A 21,097-nucleotide genomic window follows, 5' to 3' on the forward strand; every position below is an offset into this window, starting at 1 on the left:
TTTTGTAAATTACATTTACGTTATATATATATATATATATATATATTGTAGCAGAGTCTCATTCATGAGAAGTTACTTCGCAAGTTATTATAATGTTCAGAGTTTTAGTTATTCTCCTTATACATAGGACAGAAGTCCGATAACTATATACCCCGAGTTCGCATAAATCTGTTGCACTGACAGTGCAACCAATGCGTTCTATGGTAAGATACTCGTGAGATACTTGATGGGAGCTATTCTTACATCGTATACCATGAACATTATCGACTTCGAAACAAGTTTTCATTGTGCGCGTTTATATCGGAAGGAGGGAAGCCGTGTAGTTTGTAGCATCACGTATAAAGTTCGCCGATAGTGTCGAAAATTTCAAAGGCGTCTCGCGATTTCCCTAAAATAGCTGATTAAATTAATGAAGTAGAACGTCCTGTTGCCTGTGCCGTCGTCGAACGAACGACTGCACCTTCGCCGGTGAAACTTCTTCGCGACTACGCATTCGTGCTCTCTAGTCGTACGCTCGTTGCTAAGTCAAACAACAAATATTGTTTCCGATGCGAGATTATATCTCTACAATATTATTTTCAAGAAAATATTTACTCTCTCAGCAAATAAACGCTCACTTGTTTATTCAAATAGTTTTTTACTCCTTTACAAATTTACATTACCGTTTCATGTTACAAGAGCTCGTAGTAATGTCTCAATTTGATTGGCAAATATTCAAACATCGGTTAATTTCAAACGACATCTCTCTTTCCAAATCTTTCGGATTATTTCTCACGTACTACATCTGTCGCGCATCAATGAGAGTTTTACTCGGGGGAAAATCATCGTTTAAAGCGCGACGTTAATTCTCGCGATCAATTTCAATTACGGACGACAGACACGTTGATCGGCGGAAACGTCGTACGTGCGCGAGCAGCGTGATCGGCAGACACGGTAATTATAGAGGAAATACCCATGAATAACATTACGAGTCTGCGAGGATAATACGCATCGACGGCTGTTTTCGATCCAGCAATCATTGTTTCATTGCGCATCATACTTGTCAAAATTAATCACTATTATATCGGATGTGCGTGGCGCAAATTAGACGTAGACACGAAAAGAGAGAGAGAGTAGGATGCCGGAGGGTTGATATTAATTCAACAGGTTCTCTCCCTTACCTGTCCTGGCGATCTGCGTGCTCCTTGTGGCCCTCTCGTCGTCCTTCCAGCCGCCGCCGCCGCCGCCGTTCCGTCTCGATTCTTTTCTCTCGCCCACCTGTTCTCGATCGCCCCGCGTCGCCGACTCGCCAAACGACGTGCCTGGAATAAATTATTAATCGTATTCCGATCTGTCCTTGCACTTTTCGCCCTAGTTGCCTAAGTTTCCGTAGAGCCAAGCGCGACGACCACCGTTACGACGATTTAATTAAACGAATGCTCGATCGCAAACTGTCGATTGCACAAAAACGTGAATTATTCTATTCGCGGCATCGATAGTGAACTATCGAATTGCAGCCGAAGATAAATTTTCGCTAAGAAAAGAACGTTCCGATATCACTACTTGTCTGTCGCGATTTTGTAGTAATATAATAAATTCAATTAATTTTATAATGAATTTATTATCGGTGCTATTGGTAACGGCGTTCGAGCGCTGCTCGTAAAAGGATTCAAACATTTTCAACGCAAATTAATAAGCTGTACTTAAGGGCGTTACATAAGAATTCTTTTCAGTGTAAAAAGAGAAATAGGAAGATAGAAATCGTCGTAATAAATGCTAAATTAATTTTTTCCCTTGCGTAAATCTGTAAAATTTGTATCCGTTCGGGGACAGTCATTTCACCGGAGAAAAGTAGGCGACAAGCATAATTAAATTCTTGTTAAAATAGCCGTTGTTTTTCGGAGCGCGTAATGGTGGCATTTTAAAGTTAGTGTAATTAAAAAGTGGCGCGCACGACCAGAGTGTCCTATGCGGAATTACGCGGACACGATGTCATTTATATATATATAATAGGCTCTTACGAAAAATGTACAACGCGAAACAGTTCATGAGCCGAGCATATCCTATTCATACAGAGTCGCGTTACGTTTGCAGAGCTTTTATTTAAGGCACTTCATAAATTTACGTTTAAACAGACACCACGTATATCTTATACGAATACGTGTAGCTGTTGATGGTTATTTAGAGACTAATTATTCTATCTGCGGCTGTCAAAGCTGGTCAAATTATAAAAGCCATCGATTTATCGCGGATTAAATCTACGTTTTATAAAACGCTATTTGTGTTCGAAGGACCGTGGAGCAGGCAAAAAAAAGTTTTTTTTTTTTTAAATATATTTATCGTCGCTCCAACATTAAAATATCGAGATAAAGTAATAAAAGAGGAATATTAAAAATTATCTCTTGGAAATAGCTAATTTCACAAACGATATAAAGTGCTTCCTATCTCGTGTTTCAATTGACACCGCGGATTCACGTATATACGTGTACCGTATTTATCATCGCTGTATGCCTTATGGATATCCGCGTAACAGAATAACACGTAGGGACAATATATCGCGTGTTAAATCGCCGCGAGTGCAGTCGGAGCGAGTTCGAATCGGGCGACGTAGATACAACGTGGGCTGCATTTCCGTCTCGGAGCAGAACGAGATCGAGATTTATCGTAGTCTACGTGGTGGAGCCAGGCTAGAATTAATGCAGCGTTCCTCCTCTTTCAATCCCCCCCCCCCGAGTCATTCTCCGCGGCCGGAGGTGCTTTATTCCTCGCGCCCGTCCGCGTTTTTTCCGTCTGCCAGTGCCGTGGAGTGCGTTCGATCGCCGTGCAATGATTTAACGTCGTTACGCAAGCGATTCTGCGATAACGGCCGTCGCACCGTCGTGTGTAATACCGGCTGCCAATTGCTCGCAACTGGAAACACCACTGCGACGAACGTGGGATATTAAATCTCTGCGTGGACGTAACTTTATTACTTCGATACTTTGTTGCCTCGCGTCGGAGAGAAAAATGCGAGGTATAACAGCGAACGAAACCACTCGGTCGACTTTAAAACGTAAACGGCACGAAAAAAAAAAAGAAAAAAAAACGAAATGGAGGAGAAGATTAAAATCCTTAACTTCAAACTATTTACACTTTGCGATTGGTATTTACTGTGTGTAATACAGACAATATAAATAACCAGGTTTGACAAACGTTACTTTTCAGTTACTTTTTATAACAAACGATTTTATGACGACGTTGCAATTTTTTATGACGGTAACACGCTAACTAACGCTAAGGTTGTGCTTAAGTTAGAAGAGTTACTTTGGAAAGTAACTCGTCATCATTACGCGTTTCTTACTGAAAAAAGTAATAAGCAGTTATGAGTAACGAGTAAAAAGTAACGCGCGTTACAAATTAGGAATTATTTTTAGGAGTAACGAATGACTTTTTCAACTTGTTACGAGTAACGATTGACTTTTCTACGAGGTGGTAACTACTAGCTGAAATATTGTCCGACAGATTACATGATTTCATCTGATTAGAAATAATTTTTTTCACTACTATGAAGTAATTTGGTAAATAAACAATAAAAAAGATTGAGCATATGCCACACGCTAGATCTTGTTAGTGAAATATCATCAATATATTCGCATATAGAATTAAAAGAATTAACAATAATTATGCTAATTACAATTAATCAAAATATATAAACGTTTCGGCCCTGAATGTGGCCATCTTCAGTATAAATAAATACAGTATATAAAATTATAAAGATATTTGCACATACAAAATAACGGTTACAATTCGTAGATATAATAAAAATTTTTTTGTTGTTCAAAGTATAAAATAACTCAATCTAATATTATTGAGTATTTAGTCATGTGATGAAATTATCGATTAATGCGAAAATTCCTCCAATATACAATCTTATTTATAAGGATAGTTAACATCAAGTTAACTTAATTACACAACTTAATTAACTTAGTTACAATAATTTGGTAAAATATATAGATTTTAATAAATAGATTTTATTTAATGTTATACAATGATTTCTCGTGGTTGCATATGTAATTATCGGATTATACATAGAGATTTTATATAAATTTTATAATGATTTCGAGAATTCTGTCCCACGATGACATTAAGTGGTTACCCCCTCGCTTTTCTAACTCTGATGTTATCATTGCCGTCATAAAAAATTCACAATGTCATTACCAAATCATTATTATAACAAAATAACGATCAACAAAGTAACGGCGTTACCAAGTAACGTTACTTACCAATCAAATAACACTAGAAAATTTAATTTAATCAACAGGTTGATGCTGATCGAGATCGTATTGAAAGTCAGATTTAGACGAAGACTTCACGGTATTATCGTATTCCCGTAAATGGCTGCTTGCGCATGTAATTTCATCGTCGATGCGTCACGACTTTTTAAATAAGATTCTTAGTTCTTCTTCGTTAATGAAGATCGACATTCAAATGACGATCGATATTTTATTACGATGATTCAGTCGTCGTGGAATTCGCCGGTCGCAGGGTGGCAAAGCGATAAACATTCTATGCACGAGGCTGCACGTATACAGATACACTGCTCGTTTTGTCGAGAAAAATAACCGGCTGCTGGCAAATTTATTTATTCGATAAACGAAGACACAATCGCACGACATTGTAACGCGAATTCTTGCTCAACCGGCGTCGCCGTTCGGCGGAAATGCATGCTGGCGGCATGGAAGGAAATATCACGTAAGTCAGCTTGCGCGAATAATAAACTGAAAAATGAAATAAACGAAAGAGTTTGGTTCAACTTTAAAACTAGCAACTACGTGCAAAAAACGTTATATCTTTTAATAATGAAATATACCGATTCTCTATCATGGATTTCACGTTGAGATATACGTAACAAGCTAAATATTTGTGTTGACACAACAGTACAAGTTAGACTTTTATTACTGCCAAATATATCACATTATATTCGTATATAAGATTACACGGAATACGGCAGATCCGCGTTCGAATCTCGGCTGAGGTAATACTTTTCGCAATAAAATTACTCGCAGTTTTTAAGTCTTATTATTATCAAATTATTAATATTCTTATAAAACTATTAACATAAGAAATTCGTATTGTAAATTGCTTGGCAATTTAATATAACATTACAACTCTAGTACTGTTCTCTATTTTGACTGAAAATAGGATTTTTCTTTCTCAATTTATTGATTCATGTAAGATTTACCGTTCGGCTCTTATAAGTAAAATAATAATATTCCTCGGGGGTGCTTTACAAATAAATACACATAAATATTTTCCAAAACAGAGGTTGAGAAACGCTGCGACTAAAGAATGTATATTGCACGCTTGAAAACGGTACAAGCGCGGTGATATTGTAGGAAAACATCAACATTGCGAGTAAAGTAGACCACAGCTAACGCCAGTAGTTGATAGCCATAAATCTTGGAGATTTCGCAACGGACAGATTCGGAGCGACGATGATAACATCGGCATAATGGTGTACGTGGTGCGGGTGTGCGCGGGAAGAAGATGCATCGTTTACCGTCGTCGCCGCGCCTTCTCGTTCGATGTCTTGGCGAGCGCGAAGTCGAGCGTTTACACGCGAAAGAATGCGAGGCCGGGGAAAGATCGTCCCGTGTGCGCCAGCGAGGAAGGTGAGGCCAATCTCGTCAGTCAGCTGAGCAAAGATTGACATCACCGCCGCGTGCCGCTGCGCTGATTCACGCTTATTCGGGAAGAAAGTGCTCGAGACTCGATAGGAAGATGGGGGATTTGAGTAGCCTGGCGCGGCGCACCGATCCGTTTAGATCCGTCAGTCTGTCAATTAAAATACCAGCCCGCGGATTACGTCGGCTTTCAGTGTGCGAGAGGAGCGTGGCTCTCTCGTGTATTTGCGTAGCCGATTAGTATAGGCGCACGAGCGGAATGAGACGCGTCGAGTCATCGGTGAATTTTGGCGCCGACGATTGTTTACGAATGTCGGGTGCCCATCACGAACCACGTTGAATTTTCGATGTGGACAGTCGTAGGCACATAAAAAATACCAAGAGAGAGAGAGGAAGGGAGAGAATTTTTATTTACCCATGTTAAATATATAATATCAAATGTGTGCGTACGCAGATAACCATCAATTTTTAACGAATTTTCGACTTTGCGTTGCCGATTCTCAACTTTCAAATTACAAAATTGAAATATACAAAAGTTTTTAATTTATTTGAAATATACCAAAATTAAATATACGAACTCAATCAGCAAATAAATTTATCGTGTAAAATCCGCTACCGATTATTTATATCCTTTCACTTCCGTAATTTTTTAACAAGCTCTTTGTTAGCGGTGAATAATAGCGAGGTTAAAAACCACGGTCCATAAATGCAGTATACTTTGAACAGACAATTGTTTAGTGCAACTGCGCAAATATGATAACCGTGAATATTAAATGCAAATTAAATGTTTATGCGATGCGTAAAGGAAGGTTGAGGAAAGTCATCGCGGTCGCCACATTCACAGCTTGCCGCGATAAATGGTGTCATCACTCCCGTCTTGATTTACGATTAATTCGTACGATATATCATCGTGCACAGGTGCGTTTATAACATTCGCAGGTGCACGGGCAAATGCGACGGAAGATCTTGCACTCGAACTATGTTGCTTGCTCGAACGGCAAGCGAGTAGATAAACGAGTTGGTTCTACGAGCGAAATATGCGAGGAAACACAATAAATACTTCGCGCCAATAAATTTTAGCATCGTTAAAGACTTGGTGCGTCAGAATAGGTGTTTAAAGATCGCGCCTCAAATCTTAGCACAAACAAATTTGGAGAAGCGTTACTTCTTAAATCACCTTGCAGGCAACGCAATGAACTTCGCACATCGATATCAATAGCGTAATCGTATAATCTAAAAACATACACGCTATTTATATTCCTTGTAAATCTTTGTATTCCGTCAGCATTTATCTTTAGACGATAAAATGGCAGTTAGTGATGGCGGGATCGTTTAAATTCATCTATTTCAATAATTTCATTTATTGATCTTTTTTTCCCCCTCTCTATTATGAAGCGTTTATTTAAATGTTGACGTTTAAATAACTTCACATCGTAACAACAATCGGCGCGATGTGGAAGAAGAGGAAATTAGGACGACAGATTTAATCTCATATTTCCAACGTTGCGATACTCCAATTAATTCGCTATGCAATACGCGACGATGATGAGTGGCCCTTTTTTGCCAACCTTTACCGACGATTAAACTAAAATTCAATTTTCTGTTCTTTGCAGACGCAATTAATCGGAGAGATAACAGAGTTCCGTGACCTTTCTATATTTTTGAACCACGGATACCTCCGCGTTTGAAAACGATAGAAGATAACCACGATTACAGTAAAATATTGCTTACAATCGAGATCCTCTCTCGCGAGCGTATTTCCGAACATCCGAATACACGGATTAAGGGCAATCTGGATTATCGGCACAACCAATAAACGTACAATCGATTATCGGGACGCCCCATATTTACAAGCGCCCCTATCTGTATTAGCGTTTAAAACGCGGCATTATAACATAATAGTGCGTAGCAATCGATATTAAAAAATGAAAACTCCCGATATGTGTGTGTATTCCTCTTGTCAATCTCACCTTAAGTATTCATCGAGTATCATGTCGTTTTGTTGTTACGAATAATATTAATTTGTTGTTACGAATAATATTAAATGAAAACGTTAGATCCCGGAGGTTTCATTGCGTACGCATTAATATTTAATTAAACGTATTAAAACATTGCAACAGATGTGAATTGGCCCGAGACATATGTATACGCAAAATTTAATATTGTAAAACGTAAAACGATCGTATATTTTAATAAAATAAATAATATACATCGTGAGTAATGAACAGTATATTTAACATTCACAATAATATCCCTCGATTAAGCGAAAGAATTTGTTATTTATACGTAAGTGATTCTGTTTAGTACATTAATATGGGGTATATAGTATCGAATATTTCTTTTTTCGGAAGAGCAACGGAATGTGCGTATGTTCGAATCGTATTACAGTCCCAATTCGGAAGCCATTTTAATTCCTTTCCTTTCCGCGAACATCGTCTCAATTTCATTTTGTTGCGGAACAATGGATAAACTTTACCACCTGTCAGCAAAAACAGCCGACGAGAATCGCCGGCGTTCGAGGGGTTCTTTGTTTTCGAGAATTCGTAGATTGTCCACTGACCACAACCACTATTGATTTCGTGTGAAACGAAAGATCGTTTTCGATGAGCGACTTGCTCGAGTCACGTTCAAGTAATCCTAACGTAAGTAAATTGACTTTGCCATCGGCCAGCTGCTAGTACACTTTTGTGCAACGTATTGATGTGTGCATAAAATAAAGTTTATGTTGTCTAAACAAAATGTTTTTCAGAGGCGTGGTTCGATTCGGTTAGCATCATGAATATTCCAATTCTTCGAATTTCGCGAAGGATACGGGCTGCGCAAACGTTCGTCTTTATCTAGAAACACTATGCCAAGGTTACGACAGTTGAAGATATTAGAGTGGACCTTGCTAGTTTAAGGCAGCAGAAACTCGCAGGTATAACAAATCTTCGAGACGCGCTTAATCCTTTAGTGAGAATTCCAGAGTTTCCAGTAAATAAAATACTTCACTATCTCCTTTTATTTGTTTCATTCGTCTAATTTTATTCGAAATTTATCATTTTGCTTTAATAGATTCCGAGTAACAACGCATAGCTGATATCCAAGAAAATATTTTGATCACATTATCAAATATGATTTTTCATCATCCGAAAGCTGTGTTGTAATCTTCTAATTTTAAATATTACTAGCATCGTTGTGTGCCTGAAATATAACTGCGCACAATTCTTAATCTCACACACATCTTGAGTAATGGGCTTCGACAAACCTCATTCGAGATGGCTGTCCCCGTTCTATTTTAATCATGTCAACCTGTTCAATCGCCATATTTTCTCGCACGCCTCGAACGATCTAGTTCTGCTCTGTAAATTAACTCTTAAACAAAGAACAACCCTGAACCATCAATATTTCACGGCGTATCGATCAGCGCGATTACCGATAAAATAATATCCATCGTCGAGAGCGCACTCGCAGGTACAGCTCAACTGGTACTCGCGAAAAAAATTGACCGAAATAAAAACCGTTCAAACAGAAACAAAAATAAAAATGAATCGACTTATTGGCGATCTATTTATATCAATGATAATAGGTACCTCTCGGTAAATCAACGTGAATCAAACGCTGCAGAATCTGAACCGTTGACACAGTTCCATGTCGCTCGCGACATCTTCACTTCGAGAAAAATGATGCTTGAAATGTAAGTGATAAATCATCTCAATATGTCACTTCACTTCATTCTTATACTCGACCCACAGGCCCTGTGACTCAAGCCCTCACGTTGAAATACAGACGTCAGGTTTGCGTAAAAACGATAAAGTAAATAAGCATACCGTCCACAAGGGAACGGTGGTTGCGTGATAAAAAAAAAACAAACCGCGCTCGATCGTTCATAAATGAAGTTATCGGCGCGCAGCTTCCGTTCGCGCGAGACAACCTACCTACCGACTTGCACTCGCGGTGCCGTGCGTTATCGACGCGCACCGATGGACGGCCGATCGGATTTCGCAACGCGTGCGTCGCGTGCAGGGGAATGTGTTCCGATACATGCGCGAACATATTATCGAGGCGATGAATGAACGCGAGTGTGCCACGCGTGTGCGTGCGGCGAGGAAGTGAATGGACGGGACGACGGGCTTGAGACTCGCGTGCGTATTTTGGTGAATGCGTCAGTGCGTCACGCGGAGCCTCGGCAACGCACGAGGAATGCGCGATGTGCATCGCCTGCAGAAACCAAATCCACCGATCGCTGCATCCGGCGGCACCGTTCCGTCCCTTCGCTCCGCCTCTCGTCTCACCCGTTACACGCAACTATAAATTGGCACGTCAATTCCGACTAATCTCAATGTATAACAACGCTATCTCCGGTTCATTCAAGATTACGGATCCTTCCCAGGTTACGTTACGCTAATATCGTTTAAAAGAAATACCCTTTCAACTCGATAATAATGCGACACGCGTTCGATTATCTGTTATGTATGCTTCTACTATTCTCACTCAGCATAGAAATATAATCGCGTTTCGTAGAACATGTAGTTATATGTATTATCGATAATGGAAAAACTGTCACGCAGGACGATTTTATTTTCCGATGAACGATAATTCACAAACGGCTTTAGCCTCTTAAATTCACGTCGCGGCGAACTACGGAGATAAAGTGAATATAAAAAGTGTACGTTCTAATAACAATTTTAAGATACTCTTGAAAATTCATAGAAAAGTGGGATTAAAGAAAATCCAAACTTTGATCGTACACAGTTTGTCATTTAAGTATCTCGTATGTCTAAAAATATAAATTCCATTGTATTCATATTTAATAAAAATTTAAACAAAGTTTTATGTACTGTATTAAAAAATATACGTGGTAATATATCAGTATATTTTATTCTATTTATTGTGTAACACTATTTCGATATCGAAAATTTCATTTTTTCCAGCCGGTCTCGTTTCAGGGTTTCCCTAGATGTTATCGAAATTTGCATTCCGTAAACTTCTGTGTAACCCTTTGGAACTTACTTCGTAGAAAGTGTGCATAAAATGGTGCTACATTCGTGAAACAGTGCGATCGTTTCTCGCACGCTTTATTCGCTTTTCCGCCTGCTCCCCATCGTCTCGTTTTTTCGTTTGCCAACTGCTACCTGTCTCGCTGCTACGCCGTGCACAAGTCACTCCTTTATTTTCATTTGCACGTAGCTAAACCGAATTACCTCGGAAACGAGCGCCGTGAAAATGACTGCACGTCGTATACATGTACAATTAACGAGGTGAATTTGAAGGGTGTTGAATTTAGAAAAACATGATCGCGTGTTTACATCGCGATTAAATCGTTTTTATCTATCCATCGATAAATCGTGTGACATTTTTGTTGCCAAGCGACTGCTTGGCGATCTACAATTTCATTTTTATGAGTATTATAAAATTTCTCAAATAATTTTAAAATTATTTATCAACCAGTGATTTGGATTAAAACGCGAGTTCTCTGTATTTTATTTCTTCAGCGAGTTTCTTGGAACGCGGAGAAAGCAATTACAGAAATTGTTATTTCTTTCGCATAATACACGCCATTGAGTTACGTAAAAGAAAATTTATACCGTATATAATTATAAGGATCGATCGGTTCAAATTTGCAAAAATTCTGCAAAATTCTGCGCGCTGACTATTGATCGTTTGACAATGGAACGGAATAACACAGAAAGTGAATCACAATATAGCTGATTGATAAACAACGATCCACCTGGCGGGCCACTCAATGCGGAAAGCAAAAAAAAAAACGGAATGAAAGCCAAAGTTGGAGTTTCGGCTGGCGACTCGAATTCTATCTGACGCAGGGTGTGCGTCAGTGCGTCAGACGTCAAGTTCGACTGGCGCGATATTTTGATGTTTACGGAATGAATGGAACTATACACACCGAGCGGACAGCTTTACCGGTTAAAAACAAGCGTAAAACAAACATCAGATTGTGCGACACTTGCTTCGGCGATTGCTCTACATTGATCAACCGTACCGCATCGATATTTACGTTATAGGTAAACTTTTTTGTTAGTCTATAACAATAGCGATGGCTACAGCTTCCTGGAGGAGAATAAAATTGATTAATTTTTTATATAAAAAAAGTAATTATAACATCAAGAAAATTTAATGGAAATTTAATGGAATAAGATTAGCCTTTCTTAAAACGTTTATACTTGTATATTCCTGTTATTACTCAACGTGGCTATTGCAAAGAATCTTACTACAAATCCAGATGTATGTAAAAAGTGACTTCGATATACAGTGAGTACAAAAAGTATTCGTACAGAGAAAATATTTTTTCAAAATCTTTATTTTGAAAAAGTAAATATTATCCAGCGAGAAATGAGTCATCGAATTGATGTCGAATCGATATAAATTTTATGATTTTAACACCAATTTGACGTCGATTCGACGTTTGATTAACTATCATTTCTTGTTGGATAATTAATAATTTATTCATAAAGAATAAAATAGTATGTTTCTTAAAATTATATGTACCAAAATGATGTGTATTAATTATACAAAATATATCATCCGAAAAATAAGCGAAAATTAAAAATTGTATTGTTTGAATGCTCAAAAAGTATTCGTACAGACGAGAAATTTAGCTTCTAAAATCAGGAATATATGCGAAGCTCGTTTGTTTATATTAGAACAGAATGTATTCATTGTATATAATTGCCAATTAATGTTTATTTTCTACAAATAAGGCTTCTTTTATAACAAATTTCCTTTCAAATGAATACTTCTTGCTCTCACTGTGTGTGTTAGTTTTTCGTGTAAAAATGACACTATACTACACCTTTAAATTCATATTCGTACGAAATATACTGCGTTATTTTCATACGGAAAACTAATCGCACGCATATATCGAAGTCACTTTTTACACACTTGGATTCGAAGTACTCAACTAATAATACAGTACCACCCATAAATCGTGATATATGCGATTCTAAGATCTGTATGAGTCTATAACGCGACAGTGAATATAAATTATAATTAAATCGCAAAGAAATTAAACGAAATTATAAAAGCCGACTGCGCAAAAACCAAGTTTCTCGCGAATCAAATAGAATACGCGCGCGAACATTTTCCTAAATTAATAGTACCAACGCGCGTAGTAAAAATTCAAGTCGACCTTACGATCTTTCCATGGAAAGAGGCTCGTCGCGCCTTTTAAGAACGTTCCACGCTCCGTCGCGTTTGCATACGGCGACGCGAAACGAATGAACACGGTTCTCATTCGGGCGAGAAAATAAAGTGGCAGTCTGCCAGAGCGGTGCAATTCGCTCTTGCGCTCGCAACAATTCAATTTTCACACTTTCAATACGCAGATTTCTACAATGCTGCGTGCGTAGGTCGCCTGCCTAAAATAATTTTCATCGTAGCTTTCCGTCGAAATGTCCGAAGAAATCAAACTATCGCAATTCGAAAAAGTGCAACGAGAGTGCGGAGTGACATTCAACGTTGAGCCTTAATATTTTTTTTTATGAATATTTGAAGGGATAATTGATTACTGTTATTAATATTGTTGGATTATATAAATGCATGTAGAAATAATATATGATTCTTGTATTTTATATCTTTTAAATATTTTATGCGTTTTTTAATCTAATAGCATTTCTCTCATTAATAATTTATTTTCATAATAGATACATAAATCTACGTAATTATGCAGTACTCATCACTGCTATAAACCTCATATAACAATGATATATTTTATATATTTTGCAATAAAATAATAATTTATAAATTACTGTCATTATTAAGAATTTAATAGGAGTTGATATCATACACATCGTATGGCTTCGTGTGAGAGAGCGCTCGGTTTATAGCTGACAGAATTCAGCTCTCGAATTCGATCCCTTATTCTATATATGTCCTGATCTATGTATAGATTTTGAGAGTTGAAGGTTGTAAAGAAATATAAAATGAATTGCATCGTTCATACCATAAATATATTATTTAATTGCAATTATTAGAAAGTATTAACTTATAAGTAACATTAATTTGTAAATTTGAAGAAATTAATTTTTTAGTAATCCACGAAAAGATGAAGATCTTATCAATGTTGAGACATTTAAAGGAAAGTATCTGAATGAATAAACGGTTTTCCAATAAATTTGTACAATCTAATATAAAATCAAGATAATAAACTAAATCACTTTAAAGTTATATAATAACTAATAGCTAAAAAAAGTAAAATTTCTACAGATATATATTCTTTAAATCGATGAATCTACTTCTTTTTTTTAAATTCTTCTATTTTCAAATTTCTATAAAAAAATCCCTTTCTTTTTCAAACGCACCTCTCGTCTTCTATTTAGACGCTTTTGTCAATATTTTCCGGAAATATATTTCGTTGTACACAGTGATATATGCGATCTGCACGTGCGAATGAACTTCATATTTCGCGACGGTTATTCCGATGGAAAAATTATGGACACAGACGGTTTTGATTTTTCTTGCGCGCAATAAGCGTAGTTCGCAAAGAACATATACGGTATGTGTTCAAGCAAGCTCGAATACGTCAAACACAGCCAATTCAAATAACGCGCCGCAAGCACAACTTTCTTTTATGCTTAACGCGACAGCGCATGATCGAGAGCGCGATCAGATTGGCAGGCGCTTTGGAGCGTCCCTCGTTCGTTTCCTTCCGCTCTTTATTATTATTCCCTTGGTAACGTCAACGTTTACACATATATGTCAAAAAGGAAACCGAAGACTGATACCTTATCACGCCCTTTCGAACATTTATTGTTCATATCAATTAAAACGATTCAAGGTAAGATCATTAAAGATCCCTTTGCTTCTTGCTGCACAGAATCAATCTGATACGTGTCTCTATCACACGTATCCATTATTCCATGTTTGCCTGACGAACGGTCTCAGGCGGTGGGTCGCTACCACCAATGGGTGTCCGATGATCTGGCTCGGACAGAATTACTTGACGATTCGCTCTGAGTAATCAAATAACTTCTTTCTCATGGGGCCTGATGATCGGCTCAGGCGAACGTCCCATTTACATTCTTTGGAAACTTGATGATCGGCTCAAGTTTCACGATATGCGAAGATTTGGGATTTACACCCCTCCTCATCTGCTTTTACTATTATTTCTTTGTTTACCGTTGATTCCAGCATAATACATCATTCAAGTTTATCCACAAGGTCAAGAGTGAATCAAAGTCAGAATCGGACATACCATGCTGAATAATAAATATCATTTGCAAATTTTGTCAAAACCTAAAGTTAGTTGTACAATTATATTTTGTATTTGAGTTGCATTAAAATTTTGAATATTTAAAATTAAGTTCTGTTTCGTCTTTAGAGCGCGCTTTCGCCAAGCTAACCGTTCATTTCTGTTCTTAAACGAACAGTATGTATATTTCTACGCGACAGGCCTTCTACACGTTTCAAACGAGTACTGGAACATCATTGATTATATTGATGAATACATTTCTTATGAACGATATTTGATCACATGACCGAAATTCTCGGATAAGATATAACTCGCTTAATAATTTAATTGTTTAATTCATAATTTCACGTTTAAAGTTAGCAATTTCTAACGACGAAATTATAGATTCAATGATCAGCTTCTCGTACTGCGTTATTGAATTGGCGATATACCTGCATGGGATAAATTATTACGTATCGCGAAGTTAGTCAAAAACCGATAAGGGAATAATAATAGCCCCGACCAAAATTTGCGTAAACCTGCTTTATAGGCAACCGGGTTATTTTATCGCAATTCAGTCTACGCGAATATTGAAAGTTCCATAGAGAAAAGAGTTTCGAGCGCGTACAGACTTCCATTCTTATTCCATCAAGATTGTTGGCCGTTCGATCGTCTCGTCTCGTTTATCCTCGTCTCATACAAAGAACATCGCGGAGTCACGCGATAAGAACATCGAGGCGCTTAATCGGCCGCAGGATCTAAAGCTTCGGTAATTGGAAAAAGAATCTGAATTGCCTCGCGCTCGCGGCGAAAAGTTGCGCAATCTGGTTCGAAGTCAGCCTTCGGGATATAGGCGTACATGCGTGGCGCGCGAACGTGCGTATAAATCACGAGGTATGTCGTAATCGGTCCGCGACGTTGCAATTAAAAATAGAATACGCATATAACGCATATAAGCGAGCGACTTTAACGCGCCCATCGAAAGCGTGTCCAGCGCGTTAAAAATATACGGCGTGCGTCGCTGCCACGCGCCCGAATAAATATAACTGGATGACTTAAACACGTAAATGAATTTTATTTTACAAAACGAAGAGGTGTTTTGCTGCCAGTGGCACACGCAACGTACGTTCAAACAACTTTTCGCTAATGCGATGAAATTATTGAAGCTTCAATATTTGTTTTCATGGGATAGTTATGAAGTTGTTATAAATTTCCGATCTTAAGTTTTAGCGAACACGGTTTCGCTTTAGTTAACTTGAGTAACAACATTATTCTATTATTACAATATTTTATGCGTTTAACTTTATATATTTCGATCATAGAATCGACCAACGTAAAAATACAAAGACTGTTCATATTTTAAAACTTTCAATCAGAAATGATTCAATAAAAAGATATATATTGTAAGAGCTAAAACGCTATTCTTTGAAAGTAAATATAGTGTTGGAATATATTTTTGCACTGAAAATAGTGAAGATTTCTCTAAAGATGGAATTCTTTTATACAGTTTATATAATTTCAAAATATACAAAAATAACATCTTTCTGAAACATTGCTGTACCCCTGTATAAGTTTCGAATAAAGATATACTCTTGATAATATAAATTTAATTGTGCTATTTGTGAGTTATATTTTTCGAAGCTTTATTAAGCTGGCAAGCAAATGACTTACATTAATCCATTTTGTTACGCGAATCGCGATAGCAGTTATTGCGCATTACCTCAAACTAAACCATCTGGCAAACTCGACAACTCGAGTTACGCACGACCTAGACATATAATTATTATTACTGGTTAGGCCATTAGGTATGATTTAACACGAGTCTTAACAAGTTTCAACGACATCGGCCTTCGAACGTAACTCAATTACCGCCTACCATTTTTTCTTCATTGATTCTCTTCATTAAATAAAAGTAATAAAATATTATCGCTTGACACTAAACCTTTAGGAGAGAATTTATTATTTTTTAATAAACTTTACACTCAAGCATAAAATATCGCTAATGCATATCATAATATAGAATACATAAAAATAGAGAGTGATGCATACATATTACTACATTTACTATACTTTTTGTTCAAGTTTTCAATCCGCAAAAACGCAAGTATTCAAAATTCATGTTAATCTACGCTTACATAGTGCATGCTATTCAATACGTTACAGATCACTTCGCGTACCGTTATAATTTTTCTAAAAAATCGTGTCACGCTTTTTTCCTACGCAGGCACAATACAACTTTTTTTTTTAAATCATATTTGCTTCTCTCTTTCTTCTGGAAGTGACAGAACGCTGCAGATCGGACAGCCGCGAGCGAATTTTATTTTTGCTTACGAATATCTGTTTTATTTTTGGTTCGCTATCAGCGCACGAGATCTGCCTCTTTCTTCCTTCTTCTATTTTCATTCTTTTTTCTTCAAGCGCACAACACGTATTTCAAACGCGGTGACGCGATTGATTTAATTAAAAAATCACGTCGCTAGGTTAATGTCATCGGAAATCGATGATCGCGATTGCGCGCGACGCTTGAAAAATTATAAGCTTCTCGCTCTTTCGCTTTCTCCTTTTTTTTTCTCGATATGACATTTTTCTAACATTTGCCTGACGAACGAGCGAGCCGTACTAGCGTCGTTATATCGTACAACGACGTCCAGTGAAATCGTTGGGATTCCATTGAGCTCACCCCGTTAGGTTTGTAGGAAAGGGATAGAACTGTAGCGGTTGTATAACATGGCAAAAATTCGCGGGATACGTTCCGTGAATGCGCTCACAATTTTCGTACGCGAATGCAAGGCGCTTTTTCAATACGGATATTTTTATCCGTTAGTCTAGAGTCTAGACGGCCCGGTTATCGATGTACTTCTTTGCATGTTTAAATAGCGTCGCCTATCAATATTTTCTGACGTTTTCAACCGATTAGTACGAGAAATACAAGTAACAATAGAAAAAATAAGAGATCGTTAAATTTCAAATTACAAGCATATGACTGTAATTAAATATGTGCGAAAATCAGATAACTTCGTTATTGATGAAATTATAGTTTTAATTATGAAGAAAATATATAAGACGTATGTACATCACGGAAAGAACGATTTTACCGAAAACTCTAAAATTGTGCTGGATGCAGATGGATCTGTGACGTTGGCATGGTATTCTACTAATAAAAAAATAATAGTTCCAATAGAACTCTCTTTCTCCCTCTCTCTCCAGAGTTTCTTTTAAAAATAGAAAAAAGTTCCGCGGGTTTTAAAGTGAAAAAAAACCAAAATTGAAGATATGGCGTGCTAATTTTGGTTTTTTATTTAAAAAATGCAGAACTCTCTTTTTTATTTTTATAAGGAACTGTAAAACTATAAAAAGTACTACTTTTTTATAAGGAATTGTAAAACTATAAAAAGAGTTACTGGAACTGTCATTACTTTTTTAAATATTTTTCATAGATCTAAAAATAAATTTATTGAAAACTGAAACTATAAATGTTAGAATATCAAAATTTTATGCAGTATTTTTTTATGCATTATTTTTTGTTTCCAACATAATTATTTTCTGTATCCACAGCAAAATCGTTCTTTTTTTCATGTACATAAATATGCAAACATAATATGCAAAGAAAATGTATGTATAATAATACATATAATATACGTACATACGTATATGTAATAAAATAACGTCGTAAAATTTCAATTTCCTTCCCATATTGTCTTGTATTCTTACGATACATTTCCTAAAAAGTTAACAATACGAAACTACAAAACATACGGCTGCCGTATCAAACTTTCCAATTAGTCGTCGACATCGGATTTGAGATAATAGTCCACTTACAAGCAGAAAGCATCTGGCAGAGATTAGAAAAGAGTTCCATTCGTATTATGAAAAGCGCTTTTGTTTTTAAAAACCACCTTAGAAAGCGGTTGATCCAAAACATGTGCCAATTAAGAAACTCCGACAAAAGAAAAAGGGAGAGAAAAAAAGTTCGCGGAAGAAGGAATGGCAAAGAGCTAAATCTATCGATCGTCTGGTTGACTTCCGTCCGAGGGAAGCCGACAGTTTCCCTAAGTATCTAATAGTCGGATTAAGCTCGGCTTTGTCGAGGAGGACCGAAAGCATTAAAAGCTGGGTAGGCGTGGATATCGGAACTCAAAGAAGGTAGTACATCGAAAATCGATTGCCATCTAAACGACCGTCGTCACTCTTCTCGTGCTTAAACATAATATAATATACCTCCCTTGAACGATAGCACCGATGACGGCATTAAAAATGACGCTCCGGTTGAGTGCGTTAATCGAACACAGCAGTCTCCATAAATCAATTCACTATGCTATCTCCTCGCGTGGCTGCATTGTCTACGTCACGTGTCGAAAGGATATGCGTAATAATCAAGAGGATATTAATTTCATGTAAAACTATTTTTTGCAAGTCTTGTATACGATATCGCAGAGATAACAGATGATGAAATCATCGTTGGAGGTGGTTTCACACAGGACAAGTACTCAAGATTTTGTGTGTGTGTGTGTGTGTGTGTGTGTGTGTGTGTGTGTATACAGGGTGTTTGGAAATTAGTAATAAGTCTTCCGCACAGAATTTTTTATCAACTTTTTAGTCACTGCATTTTCTCATTTTTACCAACATGAGAAAATACGGTATTAAAAAATTCTGAAAAAATTCTTAGAGTTCTATGAGAAGAAAATAAACAATTTTCGTTTCTTATAGTTTTTCTGCAAAGTTGATAGTATTTGAGTAAAAAATTATTGAAGATTTTCGGCAATTTTTAGCAATTAATATCTTGTTAACTATTCCGAAAATTGCAAAATGGTAAAGGACTTTTCTTCTCAGTTTAGTCCATTCTGCCTCTGTGCGAAAAATTTATCACTAATTTCCAAACACCCTGTATATACATGAATTTATTTTTTATTACTACACGATTGATCTTTCATTTGGGAAAACTTTTTGTACATCTAATCGCGCACTACGGATCTAGGGGAAGTCCGGGTAAAATGGACGCCCTGGGAAAAGCGAATACTTTTTATTTTCGCTTATCTATCTGAGATTTCGCTACGAGTCTCTAGCAGTTGAAAGAATGACCGACCAGCAATGCTATGAAAGTACGAAACGATATATGATTGCGTTCGTTTGTGTTTAATAGAGACCTATAGAAAATTGAGTGTTTTCTTGCGATTTTTCCTTAGGTATGTAACTTAATTATTATCTGTAATGATTCCTTAACCAGTGTGAATGATTTTTTATAAGAATTTTGTGTCTTTAAACATGTATTCGAGGTTAAAATTTTTCACTTGGTGTTTCAACTTGTTCTAACTTTTCCAAATTCGCGCCAGGTAGGTCCTTTGAGCAAAGCGGGTGGGGACAAAGCGGATGATCCATTCTCTCTTTACCCGGTATATGATTACAATAAAAATACTGGGAATACGGAGGGACAGACGATCTTTCGAGTGTACGAAAGATACGTGTTTGTTTACATCTCATTTTTGTTTATTTTTTGCCACAATGCAGTATGATGATTTGTTTATGATTGATCCAGTGCAGTCATTACACCAAATGGGCCTGTAAAGGCTGCACTACATATAGAGGATTTGGTAGCTACTTTTATGACGATTGCCAAGACATTCGAATTTTTTAAATTTCATTTGCATTGCTCGAGTGATCCATTCGCTTTGCCCAGGGGAGTTGGGCAAAGCGGATGGTTTCTCTTTTTTTAACTAAAACGACATATTAATGTTCAAGTTTTTTAATTTTTATTTATTTTGTTTCAAAGTTAAGTCCTTTAAGACATTTATGAGAATAAAAATGGTTTCTGACCTCAATTTTAATTGTGTTATTTTTTCTTCTCAACCTTAACACGTCTGCGCTGCCCGGACTTCTCCTACATTTATGTAAAAAAAAATTTATTCCCTCCCTCCTCGTTCATTTATGCCATAAATGTACTAAAAATACTAATAAATATAGAAAAAAAAGCGTTATATACGACGTGATTCCATTTTCTATGGACAACTCAATTCTTTTCGAAAAGAAAGATCTTTGCTGATAAAGGGGCTTTTTCGCTCGAGGCTCGACATACCCTTCTATAGAGTGTACAAGTTCCCACGTGCCTTCTCTCGAAATTCAACGAGAAATACAGGCAGCAGCGACGAAGCAAATTCGTTTCCCACTGGACCGTCTTCTATTTGCGGTCAGTTAAAACATCACCTTAAATGTACGATATGTTAAAAGTACTCTCTATATGCTTGTTATACATATACGTATGTATGTGCCTTAAGCCCGTATCAAACTACCGACT

General features: G+C 36.9%; 1 protein-coding gene across 1 annotated transcript in view; it reads right to left on the bottom strand.

Moving 5' to 3' along the window:
• The window catches only part of cmpy (crimpy), a 279,719-nt gene that overhangs the window by 101,321 nt on the left and 157,301 nt on the right, over nt 1-21,097 (bottom strand). The window contains exon 6 of the mRNA XM_018521685.1: nt 1,161-1,301. Coding sequence (XP_018377187.1) covers nt 1,161-1,301 — 141 coding nt within the window. The remainder of the gene's footprint in view (nt 1-1,160; nt 1,302-21,097) is intronic.

Source organism: Trachymyrmex cornetzi, unplaced genomic scaffold (assembly GCF_001594075.2).
Source record: "Trachymyrmex cornetzi isolate Tcor2-1 unplaced genomic scaffold, Tcor1.1 scaffold99, whole genome shotgun sequence".
Taxonomy (NCBI): Eukaryota; Metazoa; Arthropoda; class Insecta; order Hymenoptera; family Formicidae; genus Trachymyrmex; species Trachymyrmex cornetzi.